Source organism: Muscardinus avellanarius, assembly GCF_963383645.1.
Source record: "Muscardinus avellanarius genome assembly, chromosome: 4".
NCBI lineage: Eukaryota > Metazoa > Chordata > Mammalia > Rodentia > Gliridae > Muscardinus > Muscardinus avellanarius.
The window spans coordinates 160,769,156-160,785,996 of NC_137789.1; the positions used below are offsets into that span (position 1 = coordinate 160,769,156).

Here is a 16,841-nt window from a genome sequence, read left to right on the forward strand (position 1 = left end):
TTTAATTGATTAAATAATTAATTATTTGTATATGTATGGGGTGCAGTATGCCGTTATTTGCACTGTATTTTAAGAATCTCCTCTGATTTGCTACGTTTGCAATAGCATCTCATTTATTTGTGATATTTGAGTCTCTGAGACTCAGAAGTCAGAGACAAAGAGCATCTAAGCGTCCCCAGAAACCGCAGGTAGGCGTGTCAGCACAGGCACCGGAAGTTAGGGTCCTTTCCGCACAGCCCCTCCCCGTGACCACCAGGGCTAGTCTCCACAGGTGCCTCAGCTCAGATTCCAGACTAGCAACGTGTGTGTGCCAGGGGGAGGGCAGGAAGCCAGAGGGGCACAGGTGTGTGGGCACTGGCAGCCCTTCCCACGCCTGGGAGAAGGTGCCCTCCACCTGCTGGCCCAGGGTCTGAGGAGTAAGAGCCACTGCCTAGCCTGCACCAGCTCCACGCTGAGCCCCTGGTGCTTTAAGCCCATCTCCGGCTTATAGAGAGCACTGTTGCCAGGCAGATGGGGGCCACATCTGTAAATTCCTTCCTCGTCATGACACAGATGTGGATACAGACACCAGGGGCCCCAGTGTCAGTCAGTGCTCCCAGAGTTGACCTCTGCTGTGGGAAGCTGGCCAAAGAGTACCCATCGAGGGACCTGAGAGGACCCAGGGTCAGCCCCGAGGCCCTGATTCAAGTTCTAGGATTCTCAAAAGAACTCCCTCCCCCCTCCGCCCCTGGCCTCAGGATAAGCTTCATCGACTCCCAGGGACACCTTGTTTATTGGAGAAAATATCTCCAATAAAATGTCTCTGATGGACCCAGTCTAATAGGCAGGATGAAATTAATAACCTGCTATTCAACTAAATTTGCCCTCTTATAAAATGAAGTTTTCAAAGCAAAATCTGTTGTGATCTGTATTAGAAGAAAACCAAATCAAAAAAGAAACTTCTATCACCTACAAAAGAACTTTCCAGAGCCCCCTGCAAAGACCCCATGGTTTCTCGGAAATAGCCCAACCTCTGCCCTTTTTAAACTACTAGAAGTCCCAAGGAGCTGGCCTCATCATCTCTTAAGTACATGAATTTCTGAAGTACTAAACAAATGCAATATAAAATCATATTAATCACTCAGCCCATGGAAAAGTGACCTTTCCGTGCCTCATTCTTTAAGCGGCTACCATTTGTATGAGTTTCGTGATCGAATTCTCATGAGCAGGAGCAACTTAGAAAACCTGCTGGCATATTTTATAAAGTCCCAAATCGTAAATGGCGGCCCTGCTTTATGACACGGGCAGTAAATCGGATTGATCTTTCTTCTCCGGAGCTGAGTGGGGGCTTCGTGGGAGGGGCCTGGCTCCCCTGGCCGGCCGGCCTCTCCTAGTCTCCGGGTAAAAGCAGCACTGTGGTTTCTGCTTCACAGCTCCCCATCATTCTTGCCCATTTTACATAAGACTCAGAATCAAAGGCTGAAACGAAGTACCCACCCCAACAAGCCCAGAATGCACTGCAAACGTCATTAGGAAAACCCCTCAAGCAAGGCCACTGGGTAAATAAAGAGGCTGCGTAAACGTGGCTGCCAGCCTCTGCCGGGGCGGGGGCAGCCCAACCGTGTAGGCTAGTGTAAAACTCTGTGGGCAAATCTGGCTTCTCAGTGTCCAAATTCAAGAGTTGGAAAAGTTAGACAATAGTATGCATGAATTTTTCCTCGTATTTCTCAAAAAGCTCAAAATATCGCCTTGTCTCAGGGAAAATGATCCTTTATCTCCTAGAAGATGCAGCTGGGTCAGACTGGCTGTCACCTCACACGCGGACCTCTGCCATGTCCTCGCTGTGGGAAGGGGATGGTGGCGAAGGGCGGAGAGCCCCATGTGCAAGAACCCCGTAGCCAGCCAGGGCCCCGAGGAGGAGCAGGGCCACGCAGCTCCAGGCAGGGATGTGCTGTGCCCCCTCTGTGCTCACCTGCTAACCCTGTGCTCTGCTCTGCAGGAACAGGATTGGGGGAGCCATGTAGAAGATGGCCTTTCTTAAGTGCTCTGTGGGCTCCTCAGAAATTACCTCTGTGCCAGGACAGCCCCACCCCGAGTCACCTCTGGAGGACACCAGGGAAGGCTTCAAGCAGGTCCTGATGCCAGGCCCAGCTGGGCCTGGGATTCACGCCCCTCAGGAGCCTGGCCTGCCTAATGAGCTGGCAGTGTGGTGGGACAGGAGCACGTGGGTGTCACTGGCTGCCCAGGGAGTCTCCCAGGGGAGAGACCCTTCTGCGGGTTTAAGGGGCAGATGGCTCCTGGGTTCCTTTCCCGGACACGAGTTGCTTGAGCGTACCTGCACCCCATTACTTCTGGCCCTCTTGAAACGTTCTCCCAGCTTCTGAGGCAAGGGCTGCACTTTGCTTTTGAGCAGGCAGCCACATAAAGAGATGTCCCTGCAACTTTGTAATGGAAGGGGGTCCCCAGGAAGGCGGGCTGCAGTCCTGGAGGGTGAAGCCGCCTGGGTTCTCCTGTCCTGGTACAAGCCAGGCTCTGGGGAGCCCACCCAGCCTGGCCTGCTCTGGGGAGAGGCGCACCGCGGCTCCACCCTCCCTCTCTCTCCTCTGTTCTGTACCTGAGGCGGGGTGCCCAGCCACCAAAGAGCCCGGGGTCTGCACGGGGTGCAGAGGGAATTTGCTTTGCATTCCCAAGGCCATTACAGGGCTCATTATAATTATCTTCACATACAGGGTCCATTACTACCTTCTGTGTTCGGCCTCGTTTCATGAAGAAATCCAACTGGGCTACAATATTGTATTCTGGCTCGTTTTATACCTGAAACCTAAAGCAAGAGATAAAGGAGATCCAAAAACAAGCCCCTCTGTTCTAAGTGGGATGCTGAGATCAGGTACCATTAAGATGTCCTCGTTTCATTTAAAAATATCTCATTCATCCCTGGGCATGAGGAAGGAATCCTCAGAGGCATCCTGAGGCTTGGGCCTGGCATGACCTGGTCAGCAGGAGTCTTCTCCACACAGGCAGGCACTTCCCTGAGCCATCCTGGCCACCTGTCCCTCCTGCAGACCTCCCTGCCTGCCTCTCTGGAGCGTCCACGCCGGAGCACCCCACACCTTACACACTCTCCTGTCTCCTCAAAGACAGGAAGCAGGCACGCCGTTCACCTTGGTTTGCCCCGGTGGACTCCATCATTTAGCAGCTCAGAGTCACCTGGTTCCATCTAGACTCAGCAAGAAAGGACAGCCCCGGATGCTGGTCCCCAAGGACGCCCCTCAGTGCAGGCCCTGCAGCCCGCCCCGGGGTACCTTACCCCTCTCTCCAGGAGCATGTCTCGGAAGTGGGTGGCGCGCTCCTCCAGGGGCAGGAGAATCTGGGGGGGCGGCGTCCGAGTGCCCTTGTCCTCTCTCTCCGCCTCCTCGGGCCCAGGACTCTGGCAGCCTTCGGTCCTTTAAGAGCACAAGAAGCAGAGTTAACATGATCCAGAGACCTGATGATGTCCCCTGATGATGTCTCCTGATGATGTCCCCTGATGATGTCCCCTGATGATGTCCCCTGCGATCTTTAAAACCCTTTCTGAGATAACTACAAGAAACAAAGACTCTTTGAAGACTCTACAAGAAGCCCGATGCAGTCAGCAGGTGACTGTGGAGACTTTTACCCTTGCGCATAGTTCTTCTGCACTTTGGGTGGGAGGTTGAGGCAGCAGGCCTGGCCCCAGGGTGCTGACCCTGAGAGAGGGTGGGTGCGTGCTGGAGGGATTGCGAGAGCCACCAACCAGGAAGGCTGTGGGTGAGACCCTTACCGCAGGGCCTTGTGCCGCGGGGTCAGGGGCAGGATGGGGCGGGGGCTCGCGTGTCCCTGCAGAGATGCTGTAGGGGTGAAGGGCGGCCTTCACCCTGGATAGTCATCAGCTCCCTTCATTACTGAGCAGATGAGTGGAGGTGAGAACCTGGCCCAGAAAGCGCTGCCTGAGATGGAGCCCCAAGTGGGGATTCAGAGACAGGGAGGCTGGCAGCCCTCTCGGCCCAGGAGCAGTGGAGAGCAGGTCTCTGGGGGTCTGGAGCTCTGCCCTCCAGAGGCTCTGCCCTCCATTTCTTCCCTTTCTGTCCCAGTCCCAGGAGAGTGGCTGCTGTAGGAGCAGGTGTGTGGCAGGCCCTGAAGGGAGTAGGGGCTGGAGTGCCACAGCCTCCAGGCTGGGCATCACGGCTGCCTTCAGCTCCCATGGGGTAGACAGACCTTCCTCTCCTGGGAGCAAGGGAGAGGCCGGCTCTCCAAGCACCAGCTCTGTGCTAGCGTCATCGTAACTGGCCCCTTGGCAGATCTCCTATTTATTCTAGAAATATCTGGAAACCTTCTCCTAGAAAACCTAGGTGCTTGCTGCTGGAAGAAAACATTTGGCCAAATGCAAACCTTGACACATTCCCTCCCATCCGCTTCTCCTCTCCGACCTGTGCCTGGAGCAGTGCCCCACCAGACCTGCCCCTGTCTTGCAGGTGCGGCCAGCTGGTACCCTCCGTGCAGAGCGACACTGGCCCCTAGCACGGCCTCGCTCGGACCCAGCTGACACCGGCCTGCACTCCAGACCGGCCTGGCCATGGCTGGCCACGCCCGGGCCACGGCAGACACCGCAAAGCTCCAGTCAGAGGCTCCGTGAGCAGCTCCAGCCCAGGCCACCACTCCTCTGTGCTGAGACCAAGCTGGCCCAGTGACTGTGGACACTCGGAGGCAGGGTGGCCCATGCGTCCTGCACCTGGACGCTGCCTTAAGAAGTAGGCACTTGGGAAGCAGGGACTGGCCGCTGGGATAGGAGTCAGGCTGTGCACCCCTTCGCTGCATGAGTCTACACTGCCTGATGGTGGATGGGAGTCAACGGTTCTCTCAGACCAAACTACTCAGCTCCCTGAGATTTCCCATACACCTGGAGCCCCAGCTTCTATGTTCATCTCTGCACTGCGCCATTTGAGAAAGAATTCTGCTGAATTGGCGATCCAGAGCCTCTAGCCTTCACCTCTCATCCCCTCCATGGCTAATCAGGTTGCACCCTCCCCAGCCCCAAGGGTGTCTTACTACACCAGCCTGTCCTCTGTGCGAGCCTGCTCGGTCCTATGGTCAGCATGCCCCTTGGACTGCTGTCCAGCTCAGATGTGCTTCCACCCTGCACAGCACTCCCGACACTGTAGCACTGCCCCGGGCGCACGCGGCAGTGCCCAGAGACACCATGTACTGGGAGCACTACTGTGTCTAGAGTGGAGACCCACCAGGGCCGATGCTAGCCATCCCTCCACACGGGACAGGCCCCCTGGCGAGGTTCCACGCAGATGGCCTCCTCTGGGAGGCGTGCGTCTGCAGCACTTCCTCTAGGAGCTAGAGAGGGGGCCTGGAGAAAGTGAGACAAGTGGGAAACGTGGTCATGGAGCGGCCAGGACACGCCATTCCAGGCCTCCGGACACCTGCCGCATGCACGGCTCCCTCTCACTGTCTGGCGTAGTACATGAGTGTGCCCAGTCGGTACATACGCTGCTGATTCTGGCACATGCTGAGAATGCCCAGTGCTCTCTGGCTAGCCAGGGTGCTGTACTACAGATTAGCCCAAACTAACACAAAATGTGCAAAGGAAGTAACGGGATGTTCAGCCCACTAGGGGATTTTATTTATAAATCGATTATTTCCAGAGAACTTACATTCTTTGCTTCTTCTGTGATTATATGGAATTTGGATTAAAAAAATGACCGGTGGATTTGCAATTATACCATATTCCAAAGGGTATAATTAGGATTTCTTTGTGTAAATTTTCAATAGTTAAAAATAGAAGTGTGGAAACAAGGCTCGTATTGTTGTAACTTGAAATGCGAGTACCAGGAGCTTTGTGAGCACGTCAATGACCATGTGTTATCGCTTATTCAACAAAATATCTTGTTCAGAACCACCGGATGCTTCCAGAAGCTTCTGTTATCAGCTCAGCAAATGCAGACTAGCTAAATATATTTTTTATATTCCTGTGGCTGAATGATTTTTTGGACCTTTAACATGAAGTGAATTCTGCTACTTTGTTTGAAAGACAAGGCTAGGTGAAGCCCAAGTTTTGCCTAGGGTAAGAGGCAACTGGACACAAGATGGTACCTGACTGCCCAGAATATCTGGGGTGACATCACTGTAGCACAGGAAATGTAGTGCAGTATATATTGCTTAAAGAAATTGTCTGAGGCCGATGCATAGGTTAAGGGGCCAGCATCTCCAACCTCTCACCCGTGTAGGTGTTCCCCAGATCCGGGCACTGTAGCCCTGGGGGACCTTCGCTCTGAGACACAGCATGGTTTTTGCTTTCTGTCCCCCATTTGAAGTGATGTCACCCTGGTGAGCACCCCGCCCTAGCAGAGGGACCCTTTCCTCACAGCTCCACCCCTCAGCCCAGCCCTCACGCTCATCCGTGTCAGCCCAGAGTTCTCTCCTCCACTCCCAGGTAGGCCTCCTTGCACCAGATTCTCCCTGCAGAACCATCCTGGGGCTACAGTGGTTGTCCTGGCCAAGAAATGACAGCCCCCAACCAGTTACAGACCTGGGAAGAGGAAAGTGGCTTTTTGTTACTCAGTTTTCTTTACAAACCTGGAGCATAGAGGAGACTCGGCCAACCCAGAAGCACACTGCCCCAGGGAGCATGGCCAACCCAGGAGCACTCTTCTCCAAGGAGTACAGTCAACCCAGGAGCATGCTGCCCCAGGGAGCATGGCCAACCCAGGAGCACTCTTCTCCAAGGAGTACAGTCAACCCAGGAGCATGCTGCCTCAGGGAGAATGACCAACCCAGAAGCATGCTGCTCCAGGGAGCACAGCCGACCCAGGAGCACGCTGCTCCAGGGAGCACGGCCAATCCAGGAACACTCTGCTCCAAGGAGCATGACCAACCCAGGAGCATGCTGCTCTAGGGAGAATGGCCAACCAAGGAGCACTCTGCTCCAAGGAGCACGGCCAACCCAGGAGCACACTGCCCCAGGGAGCATGGCCAACCCAGGAACACTCTGCTCCAAGGAGTACAGTCAACCCAGGAGCATGCTGCCCCAGGGAGAATGACCAACCCAGAAGCATGCTGCTCCAGGGAGCACAGCCGGCCCAGGAGCACTCTGCTCCAAGGAGCACAGTCAACCCAGGAACACACTTCCCCAGGGAGAATGGCCAACCCAGGAGCACTCTGCTCCAGGGAGCACGGCCAACCCAGCAGCATGCTGCTCCAGGGAGAATGGCCAACCCAGGAGCACTCTGCCCCAAGGAGCACGGCCAACCCAGGAGCACACTGCCCCAGGGAGCATGGCCAACCCAGGAGCACTCTGCCCCAAGGAGTACGGCCAACCCAGGAGCACGCTGCCCCAGGGAGAATGGCCAACCCAGGAGCACTCTGCTCCAAGGACAACCCAGGAGCATGCTGCCCCAGGAAGAATGACCAACCCAGTAGCACGCTGCTCCAGGGAGCACAGCCAACCTCCAAGTACTGCCACAGGGAGCACGGCCAACCCAGGAGCACGCTGCCCCAGGGAGAATGGCCAACCCCCAAGCATGCTGACCCAGTGAGCACTATCAAACCTTGAGCATGCTGCCCAAGGGAGCACCGCCAAGCCTCACTGCCCCAAGGAGCACAGCCAACCCAGAAGCACACTGCTCCAGGGAGCACTATCAAACCTCGAGTATGCAGCCCTAGGGAGCATGGCCAAACCCAGAGCACTGCCACAGGGAGCACAGCCAACCCCAGAGCACTCTGCTTCAGGGAGCACTGTCAAACCCCGAGCACGCTGCCCCAGGGATCATGGCCAACCCTGAGCATGCTGCCTCAGGGAGCACGGCCAACCACTGAGCACTGCTTCAGGGAGTATGGCCAACCCTGGAGCGGAGCACTGCCCCAGGGAGCATGGCCAACCCCAGAGCACTCTGCCCCAGGGAGCACTATCAAACCCTGAGCACGCTGCCCCAGGGAGCACAGTCTGGCGGGCAGAGACTGAACAGTGGTGCATGTACATTGACTCTCAGCTGTGACCAGAGGCGGGGACCTGACTCTGCAGGAGAGGTCTGCCACCGTGTGCTGCCTTCAAGGTGCTTCTGAGCCTCACAGACGATGTTAACTCACTGAACAATCTTGGCCAAACTATGGAAACTCTGGGCCGTCTTTGTGGAAAAATACAGGGTTTAGGCAATGTGATCCGACACTGCCTCGCGGCCCCAGGATTCCAGGATGCAAGCGTGAGCCTGTTAATTTCATCCTGTTGAAATATTTAAGCATCTTGGTGCTGCCATCAGCTTATCAGCTCTGCCTCCCGATTTTGCAGTTCATATAAATTTGATAAACAGGCCTCCCGTGTCTTCATCCAACTTGTTCATAAAAATGTTCAGCAGGAAATGCCGAAGACTGATGCCTTGGGCAAGCAGGCCCACCAGCCGCAGTTCTGCAGAGGACAGCAGTACTCAGCGTGGTGCTGATGGACAATGAAGCCAGGGTTGCCGCACAGCGGCAGAGGTGCCCGGGGCCCTGGCTGCACCCCGTCTATCTTGGTCCGCAGGTGTCATGGCATCACCCAGGCCCACCAGCCAGCCGCCATGCTGGCTTCCAGAGGCAGCGGCACCCCTACCTTCAGCTTTGTTTAATGGTGGGCCCATGTCTCACAGCTGCACTGGTAACTGGCGACTGTGCAGCCACACACAGCAGCCTGCCCTGGGCCAATGCAGGAGAGCGTGACCTGGAAGCTCAGGAGTCAGGCCTAGCATATGAGACGGCATGTTGGGTCTTTGTCCCCCAACTCCTGCCAGAGAACTTCTAACCCTCCTGGGATGAGTTGAGTGATGGACGGAGGGCCTCTGATATCTCCCCTTCTATGCCTTTAACATAGCACACCTGCAGTCACGCTACTCAGGTGACTCCTGGTCCTTATACAGTGTCAAGGGGGTGGCTGGCCTGCCAGGCCACCGCCCATGCGCCTGGGTAGGACGTCCAGCCTCCCCTTGCCTCCGTCATCCAGGCCAGGGAGAGGGGCTGTAATTGGAATTCTGACTTCCAGCCAATGTTGTAATCAGCAATGCCTCTGGAATGAAACTCCAATAAAACTCTTGGGGTTCAAACCTTCCTGGCTGGGGACACAGTGGCTCTCCGGGAGGACGGCACACTCTCCTTGTGCACAGCCTTGTGCTGTGGTTTGAAGGTCCCCAATGAATTCATATGAATGCTGAACTAATTAAGAGGTAGACCATATGGCGCTGTGGCAGGTAAGTAGGGTCAGCGAAGTTGTGTGGTTGAGGTCTTCATGACTGCGTTAGCGGCTTAGAATAAAGGACCCAAGTTGGCACGCTCCACTCCCTCCCCCTGGGCAGTCACGGTGCCACCTCGGGGCTCTGAAAACTCCCCACCCGCAGGAAGGCCACCCAGGCACAGCCGCTCATGCATATGTGGCCTCCAGACTGTGGGCTGGAGAAACTGCTATTCTTCACAAAATACCTGATCTGAATAGTCAGTTTTAGCAACAGACAACTGGATGAAGACACCTGGGTGCTGAGTGCAGCTGGCGCCCGAGGGCAGGCGGTCTTGCTGGGACAGTCTTTGACCCGCGAGGTCTGCACTAGCTCACAGTCAGGGTCAGATGTGGATGGAACTAGAGGACACCCAGTGGTATCAAAGGAGTGTTGCCAGAACATAGGTCCAATATCCTGTTTCATTTCTTCTCAGCTGGCATTTCTGGGGCAGAGAAGTGGAGTGGGGGGCTTCTGCTTGGGCTCCCCAGCCTGGGCAGCCTGTGTCCATTCGCTGACACAGAGGTGGTTCTCTTAGCACTATGTTCTGAAAGCATATCCCAGCCGGCCAGGTGGCTGGCCGGAGCTGCCCCACGGCACCTGCTATTTGGTTTTGTGGCTCGATGGAGCCAGGGGCCTGCCTGTGTCCCCTCAAATGTGCTTCAGCTGTGGTTTCCTGAACATGAAAATACTCTCATGGCTATTTCCTTGGTATGTTTTCCAAGTCCTCCATTACGCCTGGCCAGACATGCAGGGATGGCTGCTGCCTGAGGCTGAGGACAGCACTGCTTGCAGCGGGTGTGGTGGCGCAGCCCTGTGGGAGCCCTCTGGAGGGAGTCGAGCTGCCACAGGTAAACCTACAGGGCTCCATCTGTCTTCCACCTGCTGACTTTATGAGGTCAATGCTGATTTGCATGGGAGCCTCACCCTTGGGGCCTGCAGACAGTTTGCTCCTGGTTTGACTCTTTAGAAAGCCACAGGCTGTATTTTAGACACCCTGTTATCTGACTGGTCGCTGGGGTGGCCACGTAAGACTTACTGGTGTCATAGTCACTCATTTTCCCCTGTTTTCCTTCCTCACTTCAACCCAGGAATTTGGGGAAGACAAAAGTTAACCCAGGACAGGTCTATCCTTATGGGGCCAGACAGCCAAGTCTCCACCAGGATTGTCCCAAATTATCTATTGCGGTCAATGTAAGAAGTGTTGGGCTAGAAATCAGTAGCTCATGTTTTTCTGGGTGTGGCACCCAGGACAGGACACTTCTAGACCAGTCTAGGAAGCACCGTCACTTCTTCACACTCTAGCAGTGACCACCCAGCCTCATGGGCTTTTCTGGAACATTCACCTTCAGCTTGCACAAAGGCTCACCTGCTCCTTCAGTGTCTCTGCTTGCCCACGGGCCCCGCAGACCTCTCCCTCTTTTGTCCTCTGTTGGGCATCCTCACAGAGCTGGAATGCCCCCTCAGTTCTAGCCAGATGCACTGGGTCTTCCACCTCTCACCTGTGCTTTCAGGACGCAGCCTTGGCAGAAGACCACAGCTTCATGGTTTCATCTCCTATTACCTGGTCTGTACACCTCATGCCCTTTTCTCCTCCCACTCCACTGGGGCGTCATTGTGCCTTTGCCATGAGGCTTCCTCCTCCCATGTAGTCTTTCTACCACTTGCCCACCCACAGGTCTTAGCTCAGCTTTCCCCTGGTCACCTGTCCATCTCCCTGAGAGATGGCACCCAGAGTGGCTGAGATATTTTGTCCTCTGCGCTCCAAGAGCGTGGGTGTCCTACAGCAACATGACACTCCAGACTTCTCTAAAAGAGCCACTCTGGTAACTGCAGGGTGAGGCCCCTGAGGGCAGTACAGGGCTTGTTCAGTAGCCCATCACCAGGACTAGGCACTGCCCCTGATGCCTAACAATCAGCAAGTAAATGCTGGCTGTATTAGATTTTGTGGTTGGATTTGTTTCTTGCAACTTCCTTGGAGACACATTAAACACTGGTGAGCTCTAGTTCCTACTTTCTAAAGAGAACAGGTGCTCTGGTCTTCAGCCTTCCTTTGTGTAGGTCCAAGAGCACTGGTCCTCGTGGCCCATCCCCATTGCAGCTTTTGCATTGGTGTTGCAGCCTAGGGAGTACAGCATTTGTCCAGCATGCAGTTTTTGACGTATTTGCATAAGTCTTCTGATTGTTTGGCCATTGAGTTCTAATCTCATTGAACAGAAGGCAAATGCACTCTGGTTCTGAAACATACTGCTCCCCAACATACAGGAGTTGAGTGAAGCAAGGTTGGGAGCCCCAGCAGATCTGCTAGAGGCTGTACATCATGTGATGCATTAACCTCTCCTGTCCCCACCTTGTATATTCTCCAAATGGCAAGGCAACAAGAACAGGATCTCTACTAAGGAGATGAGTGAGGAGGCAGAGCACTGGGCACCATTAAAAGTCTGACCTCCACAGTCACACAGACTTAGGATTCTCCCACTGAAGCTGCATGGGCAAGGCTCTTCGTTGCACTGGCTTTCCATTTTTCTCTCTCCATTTTTTCATCTAAAATGTTAAAATTATAATAGTACCTATCACTTAGGACTTTGTAAAAATTATATAAAATAAAAATACTGGATAATGGTTTCCAACTGTTAGAAAAACCTAAACTGAGATACTACATTTAATTTATTTAGCACAATGGCTGAGCTATAAATAGTACTGATGATGATTGTGGTGACCATGATAATAATGATGATGATGTTGGTGGTGGTAGTGGTGGTGATGGTGATGGATATGATAATGTGATATGATGTCAGTGGTGAAAATAATGATGACAATGGTAGTGGTGCTGGTGATGGTGATGATGATGCTGCTGATGGTGGTGGTGGTGTTGTGATGGTGATGCTAGTGGTGGTGATGATGGTGGTGGTGATGGTGATGGTGGTGGTAATGATATGGTAGTGATGGTGATGGTGGTGGTGATGATGATGATGGTGATGATGATGATGATGGTGGTGGTGATGGTGGTGGTGGTAATGATGGTGGTGGTGATGGTGGTGGTGGTGATGGTCATGGTCATGGTGATCATGATGGTGGTGGTGATGATAATGATGATGGTGGTGATGGTGATGATGATGTGGTAGTGGTGGTGATACTGGTGATGGTGATGATGATGGTGGTGGTGATGGAGATGATGCTAATGTGATATGTTGACAATGGTAGTGAAATGATTATGAATATGACAGTGGTGATTGAAATGATAATAAGATGGTGATGATACTGATGGTGACAGAGATGATGATGATGATGACGGGAATGTGATATGTTGGCATTGATGGTAATAGTGATAATGGAGATGTACCATGGTGATGATTATAATTCCTCACTTTTGTTGTCTCCAGAGGATTCTGACCTAGCTCTTCCCAGGCTGGGATCTAGCCCTCTGTTCATCTTATCTTTTATTCAGTTTAAAAGATGGAGAGAACTATTCTGTCTTCCAATAAGGAGGGCTGGGAATTTATCATCAAAATATCACCAGCCTGTAACTCTGGTGTTAGACACAATAAAAAATTCTGCAGAAATCAAAGTTTCTGTAAATCTTTTTGCCATGGGGCCTCAGACATCCTATCATGGGGTTGTAACAAATGATCTTTAGATGCAACACACTTTGAAGAATCTGAATGATCTGGTTTTAGTCACGATGGATGCTGTGTGGTGCAAAGGCCTGAGGCTGTAAAGCAAGTTGGCACATTAGTCAGAAGATCTGGGTCCCTGGGCAGGACTCAAGCACAGGGGCAGAACAGATACCTCTCCAGGATGCATTGTGGCCATGAGCACAATTCTGCCTGTGGGACCTGTGCCAAGGCCCAAGCATGGCATCTTGCCAAGAGTCTTATGAGCTTAGTGGTAGCAGCTGCTCTCTTGCTTTCACCCAGGAGCAAGGCATCCCAGCGTGCAGGCATCTGCGTTGAGCAGGGCCTCAGAGTCCGCCTGGCAGAGCAGGCCTGGGCAGACTCTGAACTGTCCCCTAGCCTTGACCTCACTGCCTGCCTAATGCTTGACTGACCAATGACAGCCCCTCCTGGCCCTTCTGCCCTGCTTTCTTCACCTTTCTTGTTCAATCCTGATCCAAGCCTCTGATTCCTGATGTGGGTGGGTCTTCTGGCCCTGTGACATTTACCAAGGAGGGTCCTCAGTGGTAGCCAAACCCCTCCCCAGCTCTGCCGAGCCTAGGCAGCCCTCATGGCACACCACTCCCTGTAAGTCTTTAGTGTGATCTGTCCCTTTCTGTATTTGAGGTCTATGTGGATATGAAAGCTAATTATATGCCAAGAACCATGCTAGGTGCAGGAGATAGACTAAGGAGCCATCAGACCATGGGATTAGGACCTGCTTGACTGGCCAATGGACCATCTACCATGCTGCTGGCGCAGATGGCAAGGGCCTTTGAAAGCTGTTATCACCCAGAAGCTGTCCGTGCCTCCCAGAAGGCCGTGTTCTCCTTGGTGATGAGGCACCTGTTGAAAGGTACTCTTTTGTTCATGGTAGGTAGCTGCTTCCAGTTTGGGACACAATCCCAGGGAGCATGGAGCTCAGATGCCCTGAGCCACTAGAAGCAGGTCAGTTTTGTTGCTGACCAGGTGATGGGTACTGACTGACCACCTGTTCACAGTGCGGCCCTGCCAGGTACTATGTCTATTCTGCATTAACACTTGGCTCTGCCAAACTGAAAAGCTTCCCCAGCACTTAGGGGATCCTTAAGCCCCTCGCCAGGACATATTTCTGCACCTGTAACCCCTGATCTCCTTGCTCTGGATTTGGAACAGAGGACCCAGGGAGTTGCTACTTATCACCATCCACCCACCAGCAGCACGGGCTCCCAGGCAACCCCAGCAGGCACTTGCACCAACCCTTCTACAGGGCTTTAGAAGCATGCTCAAGAGTGCAAAGCCCTCAGCCTGGAGTGTGCTTGGCCCAGCGACAGCAGGAGGCATCTCTGGCTGGAGCAACTGGGGTGTGGCTGACAGTGACTGATTAGTCATTTAGACTAAAAAAATCAATGATAACAAACATCTACATTCTTGCCTCTACCTGCCATCTCCAGGTATTTCTTTTAGAGAGCATTAGATAAAAGAAAGCAGCCCAGTCACATGCATCTCAGGATGCAGGGCTCTAAGGAATTCTAAGACTTAAAACAGAGAAATCTGTGGTGCTAGACAAAGCAAAGGCAGAGGGAAAGTTTTGTTTGTTTTGTTTTGTTTTGTTTTACAGTACTGGGGATGGAACCCAGGGGCATTCTACCTCTCAGCTACACCCACAGCCCTATTTTTTAGTCTTTATTTTGAAACAGGATCTCACTGAGTTGCAAAGGGCCTCACTAAGTAGCTGAGGCTGTCCACAAACCGTAATCTTCCTGTCTCAGCCTCCCGAATCGAATGCTAGGGTTACAAGCATGTACCACTATTCCCGGCTCAAGAGGGAACGTTTTTAATGTCGCCAAATGCACACACAAAAGCAGGCAGAGCTGTAAGAACAAAACAAAGGCTCTCAGACAGCATCTCCACAAACTGTGGCATCCCCAGGAACTCAGTGTTTGAGTGGGTGCAGCCAGGGACTCCAGAGATCCTCAGGTGTTAGCCACTGTACAAGGAGCCAAGGAGGACAATGAAAAATAATCCAAGAAAACTTCCTTATTTTAAAAAGACACTCAGCTACATTTTGTTAGGGAACACATCATGCCTATGATAATCAACTAGAAACCACTAAACATGGTACAAACTCTATGTTCTCCCTTAAAGGATAAAGATATTAGATAAAATGGATCAAAACATAGCTATGCAGACATCCAGGAATTCATAATGAATTGTCATCTTCAAAGGATAGTAGAAAACCAATCCATTGCTTTGTAAACTGATAGTAAATGGAAAGAATCCAGCCCTTGTCCTGTTTCTTTTTTCCCTGGTTCTATCTATACTTTCAGGAAAACCAAATAGTTTATGAGGATCAGTTTCTCTTTGTCAAAGTAGTCAAGCCAGTAAATGCAAAGAAAATGACAGAATTCAGATAGTAACATTTAGCCTTCCCTATAATTATGGATAAGCACAGCACCTGCTCACATAAGGAAAGGACAGCTGGCAGAGGTGAGGTGTGCCTCTTGGTGGAAGGAACTCCACACCACCATGAAGGGTTTTGGCCAGAACAAGAATCAAACTGGAACCTGATCTACATATGACTACAAATTTACAGATGGGTAGATAGGCAGGTAGGTAGATACACACATACACAGATATGTAGATAGATGATGGATATCTGATATATGGATAGAGAGATGTATAGATGGATGGATGGATGGATGGATAGATACATAGATAGGCACATAGATAGAAGATATTATCGGGACAGAAGAGCATGCTGAGTAAACCACTCTATGAACACGATGACAAATGTATAAACTATGGGAAAGACACTATAAAGGAACTCATTTCTGTAGAATAAATGAAGAAAAATGCAAGGTGAGTGGAAGGGGAGAAACTCTTAAGTAAAGCGACTTGGGAGAAATATCCTACTCAGGATATTGGTGACTGGTCCAAACCATAAAATTATGAAAGAAAACAATAAAGGGAATTTAAACAATGACAGTTTGACAACATTAAGGAATTCTTGTTTTTTCTACCATGGTTATATTTTTAAAGTTCTTATATATTGATCATTGCTTTAAAATATTTACAAATTGCCAGGCGTGGTGGCACACGCTTGTAATCCCCGTGCTTGAGAGGAGGAGATAAGAGGATCACGCAGGTTCGAAGCCAGCCACGCTGGCTTAAGAGACCCTGTTTCCAAATAAAAAAGTATAAAAATAGGTCTGGGAGTGTAGCCCGGAAGTAGAAGGGTTTCCAGGAACCCCAGTACCACCAAAAAAATAAAAATAAATAAAAATTAATAAATAAATAAAACTTTTACTAATGAAATTCACATGATTCCAAGGGTTGTGTCAAAGTAATCATGGGGGACAAGGACTGGCGTGAACAATACCGCCTACCAGAAAGTGGTTGCAGCAGAGACAGAGGTATGTGCGGGTTGAGGATTCTACGTGTGATGGCGAGCCCTTCCATAATAAAACATCCCAAAGTGGATAAAGTGGCAATCACCCCTTAATAGGTGTCCTTATTTTTCTTTTCCATCATGTTGAAACTTTTCCAGCAGAGCCCGCTGGATAATCCAGGTGAACAAGGACTAGAGTGAACAACACCGGCCATCAGGTAGGGATTGAAGCTGAGGGAGGGACATGTGTCCGGGCCTGAGCCTTAGTGGGGCCCTCCATGCCTGGGGCACTGCACTGCAGGCAATGAGTTAATGGGCCTGAAGAGTCGGAGAAGATGCAGGCCTCCTCTCGTTCCATTTGGCAGTGGCTTGCCTGTTCTCCACCTGTGAACAGGCCTGTTTACGTGTGTCGGCTGTGTCTCAGAGCCCAGGAAGGCCTGAGGATCCCAGCAAATACTGGGCTCTGGGGTGTCTGAAGGGGCCATAAAAGCAGACCACCCCTCAGTTCAGGCTACCAAGGATGTCATAGTTTCGTATCAGAGTCCTCAAGCCCGGTGCCAGCATGGCCCCCAATTCTGG

At 52.0% G+C, this 16,841-nt stretch overlaps 1 protein-coding gene across 1 annotated transcript in view; it reads right to left on the reverse strand.

Moving 5' to 3' along the window:
- Window positions 1-16,841, reverse strand: part of TCERG1L (transcription elongation regulator 1 like) — a gene marked incomplete at both ends in the record, with an annotated part of 187,686 nt that overhangs the window by 17,038 nt on the left and 153,807 nt on the right. Inside the window, one exon of the mRNA XM_080694108.1 lies at window positions 3,287-3,422. Within this exon, the coding sequence (XP_080550234.1) occupies window positions 3,287-3,422 (136 nt within the window). The remainder of the gene's footprint in view (window positions 1-3,286; window positions 3,423-16,841) is intronic.